Here is a 16697-nt window from a genome sequence, read left to right on the forward strand (position 1 = left end):
CGAAGGGCTTTAAATAGGCCCGCCCCCGGCCCATCCTGGGCCCAGCGCACCAGCCAATCGGCTCTCAGGGGCGGACCCGACGCGGTCGCCTCAGGAGGCACCTCAACCTCAAAACCCCACCCCCGGCAAGTCCCGCCCAACAAGCAAGAGGGAGGCGGAGGCCACACACGTTTATTAGGCGGGTCCTGACACCTGCGGGGGCTGGAAATGACCACCAGGGCCAAGACCAGAGCATGGGCAGGCTAGACGCCAGCGTAGGCCTGCGCACAGCAGCTGCTGGGCCTAGCCGCGCTCGCAGATGACCTCGACCACACTGGGCTCCATTGGCACTGGGTCGGGGCAGCGAAGGGCAGCTGAGGCCACCACTTCGTCCAGCAGCAGGTGTACGAGCTCCTCGTCAGCCACAAAGCGCCACAGGTAGAGCTGCAAAAAGTGGCAGTCCACTTGCACCTGCTGCAACCCAAAGCGCCCAAAGGTGCGCAACCGGACACACTCTAGCAACGTCTTCAGGCTGATCTTGATGATACCAGTCAGCACGGACACCTGCAGGCAAGAACACAGGGATGCAGCTCAGTGACAGGTGTTGGGGGAGGGGCACCCACGTTCTGAACAAGGGCCAGAGAGACATAAGATGCCAGTAGCTGGAACGAGGCAGAAAGTCCCGGGGCCCAGGTAAGATGAGAGCGATACAATGTTAGCTCCATCACTGGGGGACAAGTAGAGTCCAGCAATCAGAGGCAGAGATGGAAAAGCATTACTGAATCAGAGGGAGAACACCAGATCCCTGAGCTTGGGCTGGGCTGGGGCAGAAACCATGGTGTGAATAGGCATCCTTGGGGAGGACCCAGGGCTACTATGGGGACAAGGACCAGGGCAAAGAGACATACTAGGTTAGCCCCCAGACCCAGGCTGGGCACACACCAAGATCAAGGCTGTGGAATGGCGGTGTTGGGGCTCTGGACTACTTAAAAACAGCCCTAGAGGCAGAGACAGGGGTGTCAGGGTCACCCCTAGTTGGACACAGACAGGGTCCTAGGGCTCCTTGCACTGGTGTGGGGCTGCTCCAGCCAACCTTCCCCGGGTCTGGGTCACTGGGGACTTTGGACCTTGTTGAACTCCACAGGGCTGAACACATCAATACGTTCAGAGAATAGCTTCTGGATGTTGCTCAAGAGGTTGGTGTCCATTGGGGCACTGGATGGGAAGAGACAAGGAATCAGAGCCCACCCTGCACCCTCGTCCTCTTTGCTCCATTCTCTCTGGGGTTGGAGCCAGACCTGGGTGTATAGCTGGGTGCATAGCGGCCCTGCTGCCGAGAGCTGCTGTACACGGAGAAGGTCCTCTTGCTGGAGTCGCTGCTCTGGGCCTTGCGAACACCCTCTTCATACAGGAGCCCCACCTGGTGGTGAAAGGCGGTACTGCAAGGAGGCCAGAGAATGGGGAACCTCCAGCCCACCAGGTGCTGAGGATGCTCTAAGTTACCTACTCATTTGTTACAAGAATCACAGGACAGTGACCACAGGGCCGGGTATCTAGTTGGTACATGGTCACTACTTATAGAACCAGTGGAGTGGGGCAAAGGCAGGACACAATCTGAGGCCCAATCTTTAACACAAGCCCTGCTCCGACTTCCTAAGTGACCCTGAACCTCAGCTTCCCATAGGTGAAATGGGGGTAATGATGCCACGATCCAGGGCTGAGGAGGAACAAGGCCATGGATACAGGCACCGCTGGCCCCTGTTGTCTCATTCCTCAGAGGGTTGTCCCCCAGCACCCCCAGCCTGGGCAGCACCTGCACGTCAATGGCCGTGGTGTCCTCTACCACCCGCTTCATGACGGCACGCACGTTCCGGGGCTCCAGGGTACTGAGCCAGTCCCGGGTCTCCACACTCTTGCGCAGCATCTGCGATATGACCAGGCCCTGTACCTTCACGTAGTGGGTCAGCAGTCGCCGTGCTGTCTCCCTGGCCTCTGCACACAGTGTGCTCACGGGCGTCACTGGAGACTGGTCCTGAGCCAGGGAGGCAGAGGACAGGGAGTGGGTACAGAGGGCAGCTCAGGAGCCACTGCCACCAGTAGTTGGACACAGACCAGGCAAGGGAGAGGCTGGGTGGGCACAGGCAGCTGGTCTGGGTCTGGCCGTGAGGGAACTGTCCAGCCTCCTGCGTTCCCAGCACCACTGTCCCCTTCCCCCCATGCGCTGGCAGTTCACCTGCACCAGAAATTGTTCATCAGTGAGAGTGAGGATGTAGGAGATGGTGGCTGTCTCATAGTCTAGGCAGAGGCGGGAGAGCAGCAGGAGCAGGGCAGGTGGCGTGGCACCCCCCTTCTCCCCAGGGCTGTCACAGAAGCTCTGAGCTGTCTGGCACATGGAGCGGATGAAACCCACGATGAGGCCCTCACGGACGCCCTGGCTGCAGAATTCACCCTGTGAGGAAGAAGGGCCCAGATGCACTACAGGTCCCGTCTTCCAGGCAGGGGATGCTCCTGAGCCTCTGCTGAAGCCCCCAGTGCCCCAGCCCCTCTCCAAGGGACAGCAGCATCCTGCATTCCAAGCACCCCAGAGCAGCTCACTTGCTTGGGGACAGGGGAAAGCCAACCCTGGGGACCCTGCCACCCTCCCACTCTCAGCCCAGCAGCAGAAGCCCCCAGAGCCTTCCCCACCCTCCCGGCTGTGCCTCAAGAGAACCCAAAACCACAACCAGAGTGCCAGGGAATGATTGTGTGCCCAGGTAACCTGTCCCCAGTTCCCCAAGTGCTGGCAAAAGGGCATTGGAGGGCCAACCAGCAGGATGAATATGGGGAGGGAAGGCCGTACCCGGAAGTAGGGCTTGTTGGAGAAGGACACCTCCTTGGCGGTGAAGAGGTGCACTGCGGCCAAAGACGCTTTGATGTGGCTCAGGATGGAGCTGGCCACATTGGCCAGCAACTCGGCCAGGCCTGGGCCCTCCTTCCCAGCCAAGCGAGGCGCAGCCAGAGCCTGGCGCACATCAGTCAGGCAACCCAGGAAAGCTGCCTGTAGGCCCTGCAGGTGGTAGCCCAGGCGCTCACGGGCCACTCGCTCCACGATTTCCGTGGCAGCCTCAGCGAGCCCGGCAGCCGCCAGCAGGGCCCCAGGAGCCCGCAGGCGCCGGTGGAAGCGGTCCAGCGCCCGCACCAGCAGCGAGTTGTCACCACCACCCTGCTCCTGTGCCAGCCGGCGCTCCACCAGCGCGAAATAGCGGCCGCCCAACTCCCGGGCAAAGGCTGCCAATTTCTCGGCACCAGCAGGGCCCTGGGCAGCAAACAGCTCCTGGTAGGCCGCTGCCACCTGGCAGAGGCCGCCCACGAAGCCACTGCCGCCATGGTCTGTGAACTCTAACACATCGGGAGCCGGAGGAGAGGGCCCCAGTTCGGCCTCCAGGCTTCTCAGTTCCTCCTCCAGCCGCCCACGGGCGTGCGCCAGGAACTCCTCGCACAGCTCTTCCGCTGGCTCGCCCAGGGCCAGCAGCAGCTCCACGCACTCAGCCTGCTCAGGGGCGCCTGAGCCGCCCTCCCTACAGGGAGCGAGATCACAGTGAAGGGCAGGGCCAGGGCCACCGGTGGGTGGGCGGGAGACGGGAAAGCAAAGCGTGGGACGGGACAACAGCTCCAGAAAGGCCCAGGGCTGGGCGCAGTGAGGGCCGAGGGCCACACCTGAAGCGCTGCCGCAGCTGCTGAACCAGGCGGGCCGTGATGACCTGGCAGTCGTCCTGGATGGCGCGGAACGAGGGCAGGTGCTGGTACTGTTGCAGCACGGCCTGCGCGCGGCCCTGGTAGCGCACTGCCTGCCCGTAGGCGCCCAGCTCCACGCACTTGGTGAGGCGCGAAGGCAGCTCGAAAAGGAACTGCAGCTTCCGCAGCAGCGCGTGGACCCCTGCGGACCAGGATGTGGTTATCCCCAGACCCCGAGGGTGGCCCACCGGAGGGGAAGCCCCGCTTGCTCTGCGGCGCCCACCTGCCAGCTTCGTGATGCGCTCGTGGCGGTCCTGCAGTGTGGCGCTAATGCGCGCGCTGAAGTCCGTGATGACGGCCATGTTGGTGGCCAGCCGGTCCATTTCGTCCTCCATCTTCCGGAAATCGTTCTTCATCTTCCGGATGGTGTCTGGGCGGGCAAGGGTCAGAGAGAGGGAAAAGGAGATGACGAGGGGCAGGCGTACCCTCAGCTTGAGACATGGAACAAAATCTCTCTTACACCCCCTTCCCCAACGTGCCTGAGCCCGCTTTTCAGCGTCGCATTGATGCTTCAGAGCCAGACGGCTGCCAGGGTTGGGGTCACAGCACAAATGGGGGTCGTTATGTCAGTGCAGCAGGAGTTTTCACCCACACCCCCTCTGTGTGCTCCTAGCCCTGGTGCCCAAGGGACACGGCGGGGGCGGGGGACGGAGGTGGGGGTGATCCTCAGTGTCTGCCCTCAGAAGATGCCCGCATCTGAAGGAGGTCCCACAGCACTTAGCACTAGCTGAAACAGCTTTCCTTTTCTTTATTTTAATTTTTTCCCTGCTCTCCCTTTAAGAAAGAGTGTATGTATATACATATGTATTTTTCCACATCCTTTTCTTTATGGTCTTGCTCTGTTGCCTAGGTTAGAGTGCAGTGGTCTGATCATGGCTCACTACAACCTCAAACTCCAGGGCTTAAGTGATCCTCCTGCCTCAGCCTCCCAAGTAGCTGGGACTACAGGCCTGCGCCACCACACCTAGCTAATTTTTCTAGTTTTTGTAGAATAGAATAGAGGCGTGGGGGTTCATGCCTGTAATCCCTGCCCTTTAGGAAGCCGACACAGAAGGATTGCTGGAGGCCAGGAGTTTGAGACCAGCCTGAGCAACATAGCCCAACTCCATCTCTACAAAGAATTAAAAAATTGGCCAGGCACAGTGGCATGCACCTGTAGTCCCAGTTACTTGGGAGGCTGAGGTGGGAGGATCACTTGAGCCTAGGCATTCGAGGCTATGATCATGCCACTGCACTCCAGCTTGGGTGACAGAGTGAGAGCTCATCTCTAAAAACAAAAACCAAACCAAACCAAACCAAAACCCAAAAAAAAAACATAATGCAGGTTAAGCCCAACTAGCCACTTACCCCTGACACCTAAACAGACAGATGGGCCACAAAATCACCCCAACTGGTCTCCCTTTAAATTTTATGACCTCAAGTCCCAAAGTGGTACTCCACACTGCCCAGCCATCCTTCCAAACCCTTTAGGGGTCTGTTTTCCCATTTTCTCCTCAGTTCTCAGCATTCCAATACATGCTCACTAACTTTCAACTGGGGACCCTGCTTCATACACATACTTCATGGGAAAAATAAAAGCAAACCTCAACTCCCTCCAAATCTGCAGAGCAAACGACATCTTGTGCACCATCTGTGCCTTCCACAATCCCTCTCTTGAGCCATTTCTGCCTCTGGTTCTGACCAGAGCCCTGCCTAATGACCTACTTAACCCCTCAATGTGGACAGCACACCAGCAACTCAAACATAACACACCCAAAACAAAACTTTTGACATTCCTAAACCTGTTCTTCTGCTCATCTTTTCCATCTTGGCTCCCGGCCATTTCTGAAGAGTCATCTTTGATTCTTATTTGTCCTTCACCTCACATTTAATCTATCAGCAAGCTGAGGAAGGTCTACTTGCAACATTTTCTTTCCAACCCACCATCATCTTTTGTCCAATTATTGCCAACATTTCCTAGCTAATTTACTTAATTCCACTCCTGAACGTACACCATCAATGTTCTTTCTTTTTTTTTTTTTTGAGACAGAGTCTCGCTCTGTTGCCCGGGCTAGAGTGCCGTGGCATCAGCCTCGCTCACAGCAACCTCAAACTCCTGGGCTCAAGCAATCCTTCTGCCTCAGCCTCCCAAGTAGCTGGGACTACAGGCATGCGCCACCATGCCTGGCTAATTTTTTCTATATATTTTTAGCTGTCCAGCTAATTTCTTTTTATTTTTTAGTAGAGACAGGGTCTCGCTCTTGCTCAGGCTGGTTTCGAACTCCTGAACTCAGATGATCCTCCTCAGCCTCCCAGAGTGCTAGGATTACAGGTGTGAGCCAATGCGCCCGGCCCATCAATGTTCTTAAAGGAAAACAAGGAGAATAAGGCAAAAATGTATCTCTCATAGGAGACTTTAATTCATCTCCATCAATCCACGACAGATCAAGTGGACAAAAACCAAGTGAAGCTATAGAAAACCTACATTATTAATACAGTAGACCTAAGTAATTTATACCATATTTTTTTCAAGACTTCATAAAATACACCAAAACTGTACCATACAGATCACAAAGAAAATCTCAATACATTTTTTTTTTTTTTTTTTTTTTTTTGAGACAGAGTCTCACTCTGTTGCCCAGGCTAGAGTGAGTGCCGTGGCGTCAGCCTAGCTCACAGCAACCTCAAACTCCTGGGCTTAAGCGATCCTCCTGTCTCAGCCTCCCAAGTAGCTGGGACTACAGGCATGTGCCACCATGCCCGGCTAATTTTTTCTATATATATTTTTAGCTGTCCATATAATTTCTTTCTATTTTTAGTAGAGATGGGGTCTCGCTCTTGCTCAGGCTGGTCTCGAACTCCTAAGCTCAAACGATCCGCCCACCTCGGCCTCCCAGAGTGCTAGGATTACAGGCGTGAGCCACCGCGCCCGGCCTCAATACATTTTTAAAACAAAAACAAATTGACATAGGTGGGACTGCAAACTAGTATAACCTCTATGGAAAGTAGTATGGAGATATCTCAAACAACTAACAGTAGACCTATAATTTGATCCAGCAATCCCACTACTAGATATTTACCCAAAGACAAAAAAGACATTTTATAAAAAAGACATTTGCACTTGACTGTTTATAGCAGCACGATTCACAATCACAAAAATGTGGAAACAACCCAAGTGCCCATCAATACATGAATGGATTAATAAAATGTGGTGTATATATATATACCATGGAGAACCACTCAGCCATAAAAAAAAAAAAATGGTGATCTAGTATCTTTTGTAACAACCTGGATAGAACTGGAGACCATTCTTCTAAGTGAAGTATGGCAAGAATGGAAAAACAAACACCACATGTACTCAATACCAAATTGGAACTAATTGATCAAACTTACGTGCACATATGGAAAATAAAACTCAAGGGAAATCAAGTAGGTGGGAGCGGGCAGAAGGGGACAGAGTAAATTCATACCGAACGGTACAAGGCACACTAATTGGGTAAAGGGCACACTTATAACTTTAACTCAAACTGTACAAAAGCAAATTATGTCACCAAAATGTGTGTACCCCCATAATATTCTGAAATAAAAATAAAAAAAGAAATTGACATGGTACAGACAATAAGCACTATCTGATCATAATGCAATGAAATCAGAAATTAATAACACAACTAGAAAACAAAAGACCCCATCATTTGGAGATAAAAAAATTTTCACTCTTAACCAACTATTGAGATATCAAAACTGAAACTACAGCATATGTAAAAGATAACAGGAATAAAAACACTAAATTGGTAAGGACTTGGTATATTCTATGGATGAAATTTGCCACAAAAATAGAGTTTACCAAAATAGAGTGCAGAAAACAAGACAACATAAACATAGAAATAGAGAATGTTGTCAAAGTAAGATCGTTACCGCCTTCCTCTACACACAAAGGCGCTAAGCCCAGACAATGTCTAGGCTTGTTATTACGGCTTGAAGACAGCTCATTCCAAAGCTCTGTGTAAGCAGTACTCTAGCAGAGAAAATGAGAAAAGCTTTCACGTGAACTTAGTGGAACAAACATAACACTGGTATGAAAACATGACAAAAATACCTCAAAAGTATGCTTTCATATCTTTTGTGAATGGAGATGTATAGGTCAACATATTAGATAAATGGAGATGCATAAACAAGCAAACAGAATCCAGCAGCATATTAAAAGAATTGACAAAATATGATCAAATGGCTTTTGTTTATGAATGCAAAGATGGTTCACTATTAGAGGATTACTAATAACTACTATTAGCATTAACATTAATGATTAATCCACCATATCAATAGATGAGAGACAACTCAACATCTGTTCTTGACTTTGAAAAAAAAACTCAATAAAATTTAAACTGAACATTTCCTTAACCTCCAAAAATCAGCATTCTGTTTAATGAGGCAATGCTAACGTCAAAACATGGCAAGGATGACCTCAATTACCACTGTTATCTCACATTGTTCTGCGTGTACTGGCCAACATAATTAGATGCAAGAAATGTATTATGGAGATACACAAATTGGAAAGGAAGTAAAATTATCACTATTTGTAGATGATATAATTGTATAAACAGAAAACCCTATAAAAAGACTGAAAACACTACTATAAAAAAATGAGAGACAGTACTTTTCATTTCTCAGATTGTCAAAGATGGCAAACTTTGATAACTTAGTGTTGGCCAAGGTGTCTAGAAAGAGGAATTCTCTTATTTGCTGTTGGTTGTGCAAATTAATCAATATTTATGAAGAGGGATCTGGTAATATCTAACTGTAGTCACATGTGAACCTTCACACGCCCATACCCATCTGTGTGTGGCACCTGGACTATGGGAAGGTTATCCAGGCAGGATCGGGGAGCAACCCCACTTGAGGACACAGCTAGAAGGGCAAGGTGAGGAGAAAAGCAACAATGACAACAAGGAACAAACAGACACAAAAATTGCAGGAAAAAAATTAGTGGAGAAAATCAAAGAGAAAGAACTGCACAAGACAAAGAACCTACAGAGCTAACACTTGTAAAGCAATTAAGAGATTTTTTTTTAAATTACATAAAAACGTAGATCACAAATCAGCAAAATGAACTTTCATATCAGCAACGTGGTCCATGAGGTAAGACCATTTACCCTTCTTAGAGATGATTCCAGAAAGAAAAAGGATACTACAATATAAAATCATATAAAATACGAAACATCTATATTACTTTTGGAGCCATTGATTAAAGTTGCTTTGGAGCCATTGGTTGGAGTTGCATGTATTTTGTTAGAAAAATGATTATTTTATTGCCAATTCATGGACAGTGAATTAATGAACATAGCACTGACAGCGTTATCCAGTGAAAAACAAAAGCAGAGCAAATGGGATCATGGGCTAATGGTCTGCTGGAGGACATGCAGAGGCTTGGCAGTTCAAGAGGCATTTCATCTTCAGGCCGGGCGCAGTGGCTCACGTCTGTAATCCTAGCACTCTGGGAGGCTGAGGCAGGTGGATCACTCAAGGTTAGGAGTTCGAGACCAGCCTGAGCAAGAGCGAGACCCCGTCTCTACTAAAAATAGAAAGAAACTATATGGACAACTAAAATATATATAGAAAAAATCAGCCGGGCATGGTGGCGCATGCCTGTAGTCCCAGCTACTCGGGAGGCTGAGGCAGTAGGATCGCTTACGCCCAGGAGTTTGAGGTTGCTGTGAGCTAGGCTGACGCCATGGCACTCACGCTAGCCCGGGCAACAAAGCAAGACTCTGTCTCAAAAAAAAAAAAAAGAGGCATTTCATCTTCACTCAGTGAATTCTTGGTTTTGCTTATAAGCCATTTAATCTGTGACACAATCTCCTTCCAGGCCTGCCAAAACCATCAGATGAGCAGATTCTTTTTGTAGTGGGTTTTATAGTTTCAGATCTTATGTTTAGGTCTATGATCTATTTTGAGTTAAGTTTTTGTATATTGTGTGAGGTAAGGGTCCAACTTAATTCTTTTGCTTCTGGACATCCAGTTGTCCCAGCACCATGTGTTGAAAAGAGTATTCTCAAAAATGATCTTGGTACCCTGGTTAAAAATCAATTGATTGGCTGGGCGAGGTGGCTCACGCCTGTAATCCTAGCACTTTGGGAGGCCAAGGCGGGAGGATCGCTCGAGGTCAAGAGTTCGAGACCAGCCTGAGCAAGAGTGAGACCCCGTCTTTATTAAAAATAGAAGGAAATGATCTGGCAGCTAAAAATATACAGAAAAAAATTAGCCGGGCATGGTGGCACATGCCTGTAGTCCCAGCTACTTGGGAGGCTGAGGCAGAAGGATTGCTTAAGCCCAGGAGTTTGAGGTTGCTGTGAGCTTGATGCCATGGCATTCTAGCCCAGGCAACAGAGCGAGACTGTCTCAAAACAAAAAAACAAACAAACAAAAAAATCAATTGACCATAGATGTATAGGTTTGTTTCTGGACTCCCAATTCTATTCATCTAGATGTCTATCCTATGGCAGTAATACACCATCTTAGTTATTGTACATTTGTAGTAAGTTTTACTACTTGGAAGTGTTAAGTCCTCCAACTTGTTCTTCTTTGTAAGATTGGGCAATCTGGGTCTGCAGAAATTCTGAGGAATTTCTGCAATTCCTCATGAATTTTTATGCTCAGTTTATTAATTTCTACCCAAAAAGGCAGTTGGAATTTTGATAGAGATTACATTGGATCAACAAGGGAAGTGCTGCCATCTTAAATGTTAAGTTAAAATTAAGTTTTCTGATCAATGAATATGGGATGTCTTCATTTATTTAGGTCTCTCTCCTTTAATTTCTTTCAATGTTTTTTTAGTTTTTAGTATGTAAGTCTTTTACTACTTTTGTTACATATATTCCTATTTTTTCTTCTTGATGTTTTGGAGATGAAATTGTTTTCTTAATTTCACCTTTAATTGTTTCACAATTGATTTTTTGTACAGTATATTGATCTAATATCCTACAACCTTGCTAAACTTGTTTATTAGCTCTAATAGCTTTTTCCTTAAGCATTCATATCTGATTTGGGATCTAATAGCTTTCTGAGTGTGGAGTCTTCGGGGTTTTCTATATATAAGATTATGTCTAACTTCAATTAGATGCTTTAAATAAAAACTAAAAAAATAATATGATGTGAAATCTGCAAATAGACATGGTTTAACTTCCTTTCCAATCAGGATGCCTCCTAGTGCCCAGGCTAGACTCTGCAGTATAATGTTGAATAGAAATGATGAGTACAGACATCTTTGTCTCGTTCTTGCTCTTAGGAGGAAAGTTTTTAGTCTTTCGCCGTTAATTATGATATTAGCTGGGGGGTTTTATCATTAGCTAGTTGAGGGAAGTTCTCTTCTATTCCTAATGTATTAGTGTTTTCACCATGAAAGTTTGTTAGATTTTGTGGGATATTTTTTCTGTATCTATTGAGATTACCATGTGCTTTTTGCCCTTTATCTTATTAATATGGCATATTACATTGAGTGGCTTGCATATGGTGAACCAACTTTGTATTTCAGGGACACATCCCACTTGGTCGTGGCACATAATCCTTTTTATATGCTGCTGGGTTTGCTTTGCTAGTGTTTTGTTGAGGATTTTTGTGTCTATATTTGGGGATATGGGATATCAATGGATATTGGCCTGTGGTTTTCTTTTCTTTTGTTAACTTTGTCTCATTTTGGCTTTAGCGTAATACTGGCCTCACATAATTACTTGGGAAGTGTTCCTGCCTCAAATTTTTGGAAAAGTTTATGAAGGATTGGTATGACTCCTTTAGACATTTTGTAGAATTCAGCAGTGAAGCCATCTTGTCTTGGGCTTTTCTTTGTGGGAAGTTTTTGATTAGTAATTTCTTTATTTGTTATAGGTCTTTCAGATATTTAATTTCTTCTTGAGAAAGTTTTAGAGTTTATCTATCTAGGAATTTGTACATTTCCTTTAGTTATCCAATTGGTGAGCATACAATTATTCATTACACATATAAAACAGAAGTCAGATCACCCCATCCCTCTGCTCATTCCATCTTACTCAGAGTAAAATGCAGGATCCTCACCACCACCTACAAGTCTTTCTGTAATCTGGTCACCACTAACTCTCTGCCCTACCTATGTCTACCACTCCCCCCACCCTCAACCGACTGACTTCCCTGCTGCACTTTGAATCCACCACATGTGCTCTGTCTTCCAAGCCTCTGCCCTGCTGTCTCCTCCCTGCAGCCTCTCCCTCCCACGCCTGGATCTTCCTCATCAAGGCCCTGCTCAAATGTCACCACCTCAGAGTGGCCTTCCTTCACTCACTCATCCTAGCTACTGGCAGACACCACACACAACACTGCTCTTTTTCTCTTTATTTTTTTCTTGTAACACATATTACCACCTTTATTTGTATTCATTTATTGTCTATCTCCCCAACTAGAAGTGGGCTCCATGAAAGTAGCAGCTTTGCCTGGCTGGTTCATTGCTATATCCCCAATGTGCAGAACAGCTTTTGACAAAGAAAAAAAAACAAGGCACTCAATGAATATTTCTTCACTGAATATAAGACTTTATAGTCTTGACAGATTTAGAACCCCTGACTCCTAACACCCACTTTATAATTTTTTTTTTTTTTTTTTGAGACAAGGTCTTGCTCTGTTGCCCAGGCTAGAGTACAGTGGCATCATCATAATAATAGATCACTGCAGCCTCAAACTTCTGCTCAGCCTCCTGAGTAGCTGGGACTACAGGCATGCACCACCATGCCCAGCTCATTTTTAAAATTTTTTGTAGAGATGGGGTCTTGCTATGTTGCTCAGGCTGATTTCAAACTCCTGGCCTCAAGCAATCTTCCCACCCGGATTACAAGTGTGAGTCACTGCACCTGTCCTCACTTCATAATTTTGTTCCTTTTTCCTAGGAAAAAGATTTTTTAAAAAAAAAAAGCCCATCTCTATTAAGCAAGAGCTACAAGTCAAAACATTATGCATATTCTAACATGACAAATGTAATGTTTGCAAAATTCTTGTGAGAAATTTCTCAGCACAGAAATTATAATTTCTTATTGTTTTGATGCTAGTACTAGCAAATAAAGAGTTGCCTACTCACTGAACCTGCTTCAAATCAGATAAAAGAACAATGAGTATATATTACTTCACCCATTATTGTGACACTGGGAAAGGAACAGATATCAGAACACAACCCCAGAGACAGACTGCAGGCAGACCCTTTAGATCTGCCTCCTGGACTAAGTACATGTGGGTCCAAAATTACTACAAAACTCTGAGCAGTGCATTTCCTTAAAACAGGACAGAAGCTGATGTCAATGCTAGCTAGTTGAACATTTTCTAGTACTAGAGAAGAAAGGGGACAGAAAGAAAGAAGCCTTTCCATGATCTTTGTGTTCCTTAATGCCATAAATTTTCTCTTTGCTTAATTAGGGAGAGAAGGAAGGAGTAAAAGAAGGAGGGAGGGATGAGGGGTAGGGAGGAAGATAGGAAAGGAAGGACAAGACCACCCTCAAGGTAGACCTGGATCAGAGATGAAAGCTACCACTAATAAGAGAAACTTCCTGAGGCCTCCTTGGTGTCAGGAATTCTATTAAGTGCTTCAGATAAATTCATTTCATTTTGTCCTTTCTCCTTTTTTGTTCTTAACCCTCTGAGAGCAGCTATTACCTGTATGGTAGTCTGACCACGATGGCTCAGAGAGGAAGAGGTGAGAGTGGAATAATTTCAGGGCAGGAGTGGAATCTGGGTCTTTTTCCCTAAATCCCCTGCTGGTTTTCTTAGCACCAGGGGAGGAATGGGTGACTGTGAGGGGTGTGTCCCAGTGGGGATCACCTGTGGCTGAGATGAACTTGTTGTAGTTCTCATAGACCAGGGTCTGCATGTCGCTGTCTAGAGCCCGAATCTGCCGCACCATGTCCGTCTCACTGTCCATCAGCTGGGCCAGGGGGCACTCTCTCCGCAGCTGGAGAAGTTGGGTGGTTAGTGTTCAGGTCAGGGGGCACTCATGTCCCCCAGCCTTGCCTCTGATAGTCTTTTGGTGCAAGAAAACCTGCCCCCACCCGTCAGGAATTCTATACTTGGGTCCTCCAAGCGGCATAGCTCAGGGGTTACTAGGTTCGACCCTGTTTGGGGTCTGTCAGCATTTGAAATCCTCAGACAGCCTATGCCCAGCCACGCGCCACTCAGCGCCTGGGCCACGCCCCCTACCCCGGGCCTATCAGAACATCAGCCCAGGAGACCTCAGATCCCACATCACCTCGGGCCAGTTCAAGCCTGCCCCCGCCCCCTTAGACTCCAGCTCTGCCCCTACTGCCTGGCCGAGGGTCGTCCTCCCCTTATGAACACCTCACAACAAGGACAGAGGCATGATCTGCGGGTGCAATATAGCGGGGCCTGGTTCCCTACACACACACACACACACACACACACACACACACCCCCACCTTGTCCAGATACACTTCCGGGTCGAAGTGCGCTCCGTTGAGATCAGTCGGATCCAGGGGGTCAGTTCCCACGGGGCGCCCGGCCGCTTCCCCCTCCGAGAGGCCGTAGTAAAGCTTCAGCATCCCGTGCGCCTTCCGCCGACGCTCTGGAGCCTCCGCTTCGGGCCCCTCCGGGGAGTCCCCAGGTCCAGACCCGTGGCCGGGCCCGGCAGCCATCGCTCCAACTGCAGCCCACGGGCGTGAGGCCAGGAAGGGGATGGGGAGGAGGTACTTCCGGGAACCATAAAGTTGTTGTTGAAACGAGGCAGTCCTTCAGGTGAAACGTCCCCCTTCAGCCCTGGTCTTTCGAGACTAGAGTTCTCCCGCTCCTGCCCTCCCCGAGTGAAGAGGTTCCGGGAGAGCCCTGAGTTCCCCGTTTCCTGGATGCAAGGATTTCGTGGAACTGCCTCGGCTAACGGCCCTCCCAAAAAAGGGGCGGGTCGTGGCTCCCCAACCCTGCACCCCAACAGGCAAGCTGCCCAGAAGCAGTGGACGGATGCGGGACGTGGGGCCAGAGAGAGTGTGCCTGGGATCCCGCCACTGCCTCAATAACTGGGCATCGGCTCAGTTGTCCCCATTCCTAAAATTGGGGTATATACTTCACAGCGGGGCTGCGAGGATTAAATGCATGTGCACTACGCCTCACAGTGCCACTAGCGCAATGCTTCTCAAGGCCTGTTCCTCTCACGTGCATCACAATTGCCTTCAGAATCACCTATGGCGAGTTGTAAGCCTGGGCTCCTCTCTGACCTATTTTCTTTTATAAAAGTCCCCAAATTATTCTGGTGCACATTTACATTTGAGAACCCCTATTATGTCGTGCTTAGAAGACAGACTCCGTATATCTTAAGTGACTGACGGGATGTGCTGAGGGGTTGGGTGGAGAGATGTAGAGGATAATTCCCAGGTTTCTGACTTGAACAAAGTTGACTTGTTCACAAAGGTCAAGAGTTCAAGAGGAGAGGGAATGACTTGGAGTTTTGACTGGGACACAATGAGTTGGAATGGAGGAAAAAGAAAAAGACTTTGTTCATCAAGGTGGTCCTTGAAACATTGCTTATGATGGGCTGGTAGGGGGAGGCTTGGAATGGAAAAACCCAATGGTTTAATTATTTTTTGCCAGGGGTCCTGCAGGACAAAAACAGCCTACTCCCTGTTTTTGTATGATCTGTGAACTGGAATTGTTTTTTCATTTTTATTTTTTATTTTTATTTTTTGAGACAGGGTCCTACTCTGTCACCCTGGCTAGAGTGCCGTGGTGTCAGCCTAGCTCACAGCAACCTCAAACTCCTGGGCTCAAGCGATCCTTCTGCCTCAGCCTCCCGAATAGCTGGGACTACAGGCATGCGCCACCATGCCCGGCTAATTTTTCTATATATATTTTTAGTTGTCCAGCTAATTTCTTTCTATTTTTTAGTAGAGACGGGGTCTTGCTCTTGCTCAGGCTGGTTTCAAACTCCTGAGCTCAAACGATCTGCCCGCCTCAGCCTCGCAGAGTGCTAGGATTACAGGCGTGAGCCACCATGCCTGGCCTTTTTTTTTCGTTTTTAAACAGTTGGGAAAAAATAACATTTCATGACACTTGCAAATTATATGAAATTCATTTCAGTGTCCATAAACAAAGTTTTACTGGAATACAGCCACGCCCATTTGCTTATATATTATCTATCTATGGCCACTTTTGCGCTACAACAGCAGAGTTGAGTAGTTGCCACAGAGACCAGATGGCCCGCAAAACCTAAAGCGCTTACTATCTGGTCTTTTACAGAAAAAGTTTGCTGACCTCTGAATCAATGGAATGTTTAGAGACTATTTACAAAATACACAAGAAGATTTCAGCCTATGAAGCTGTCACAGCTTTCATTTTCTTAACAAAATGAAAAAAATGAAGAGTATAAAGATTTAGATCTACTTCAAGAAATTTATGAATTTTTTAAAAGTTACAGAATACTGTTAAGAAAAATTATCCAAAAATTGGAAGACCAAGAGTGTAGCATGTTCTTGTAATGTCATACTGGGGCATTGTTTCACAAGCCCACCCAAGGATTAATTACCCACAGGAATATGCAGTTGTTTAATTTTGCTATTAAGGTAAGTAGACTTTGAAATTATAAGTAGATATTGTCCAGGAGAGATTAAAAACATTTATATTCAGTAGAAAAAGTAACCTCAAAAGTTATAACCTTTACTGTCCTGGTGGACATCAACCAGTTTTGTATCTGACCTAATAATCATATTTTGACATTCCTCTTTTTTTTTTTTTTTTTGAAACAGAGTCTCACTTTGTTGCCCAGGCTAGAGTGAGTGCCGTGGCGTCTGCCTAGCTCACAGCAACCTCAAACTCCTGAGCTCAAGCGATCCTCCTGTCTCAGCCTCCCGAGTAGCTGGGACTACAGGCATGCACCACCATGCCCGGCTAATTTTTTCTATATATATTTTTTAGCTGTCCATATAATTTCTTTCTATTTTTAGTAGAGATGGGGTCTC

At 47.5% G+C, this 16697-nt stretch overlaps 1 protein-coding gene across 2 annotated transcripts; it reads right to left on the reverse strand.

Annotated features, from left to right (window-relative positions):
* Nucleotides 1-154: 154 nt before the first annotated feature.
* Nucleotides 155-14509, reverse strand: VPS51 (VPS51 subunit of GARP complex). 2 transcript variants are annotated; one of them, XM_069471620.1, is made up of 10 exons: nucleotides 14172-14509; nucleotides 13561-13690; nucleotides 3977-4123; nucleotides 3676-3895; nucleotides 2819-3536; nucleotides 2213-2428; nucleotides 1793-2011; nucleotides 1278-1399; nucleotides 1107-1194; nucleotides 155-543 (listed from the first exon to the last, which is right to left on the reverse strand). In XM_069471620.1, exons 1-10 carry the CDS (start codon nucleotides 14385-14387, stop codon nucleotides 283-285), a joined length of 2337 nt encoding a protein of 778 aa, XP_069327721.1. In that variant the 5' UTR covers nucleotides 14388-14509; the 3' UTR covers nucleotides 155-282. The 2 variants fall into 2 exon arrangements, with proteins under 2 accessions (XP_069327721.1, XP_069327722.1); XM_069471621.1 differs by lacking the exon at nucleotides 14172-14509 and adding an exon at nucleotides 13806-13840.
* Nucleotides 14510-16697: the final 2188 nt, after the last annotated feature.

Source organism: Eulemur rufifrons, chromosome 6, assembly GCF_041146395.1.
Source record: "Eulemur rufifrons isolate Redbay chromosome 6, OSU_ERuf_1, whole genome shotgun sequence".
In the NCBI taxonomy this organism is placed as follows: Eukaryota; Metazoa; Chordata; class Mammalia; order Primates; family Lemuridae; genus Eulemur; species Eulemur rufifrons.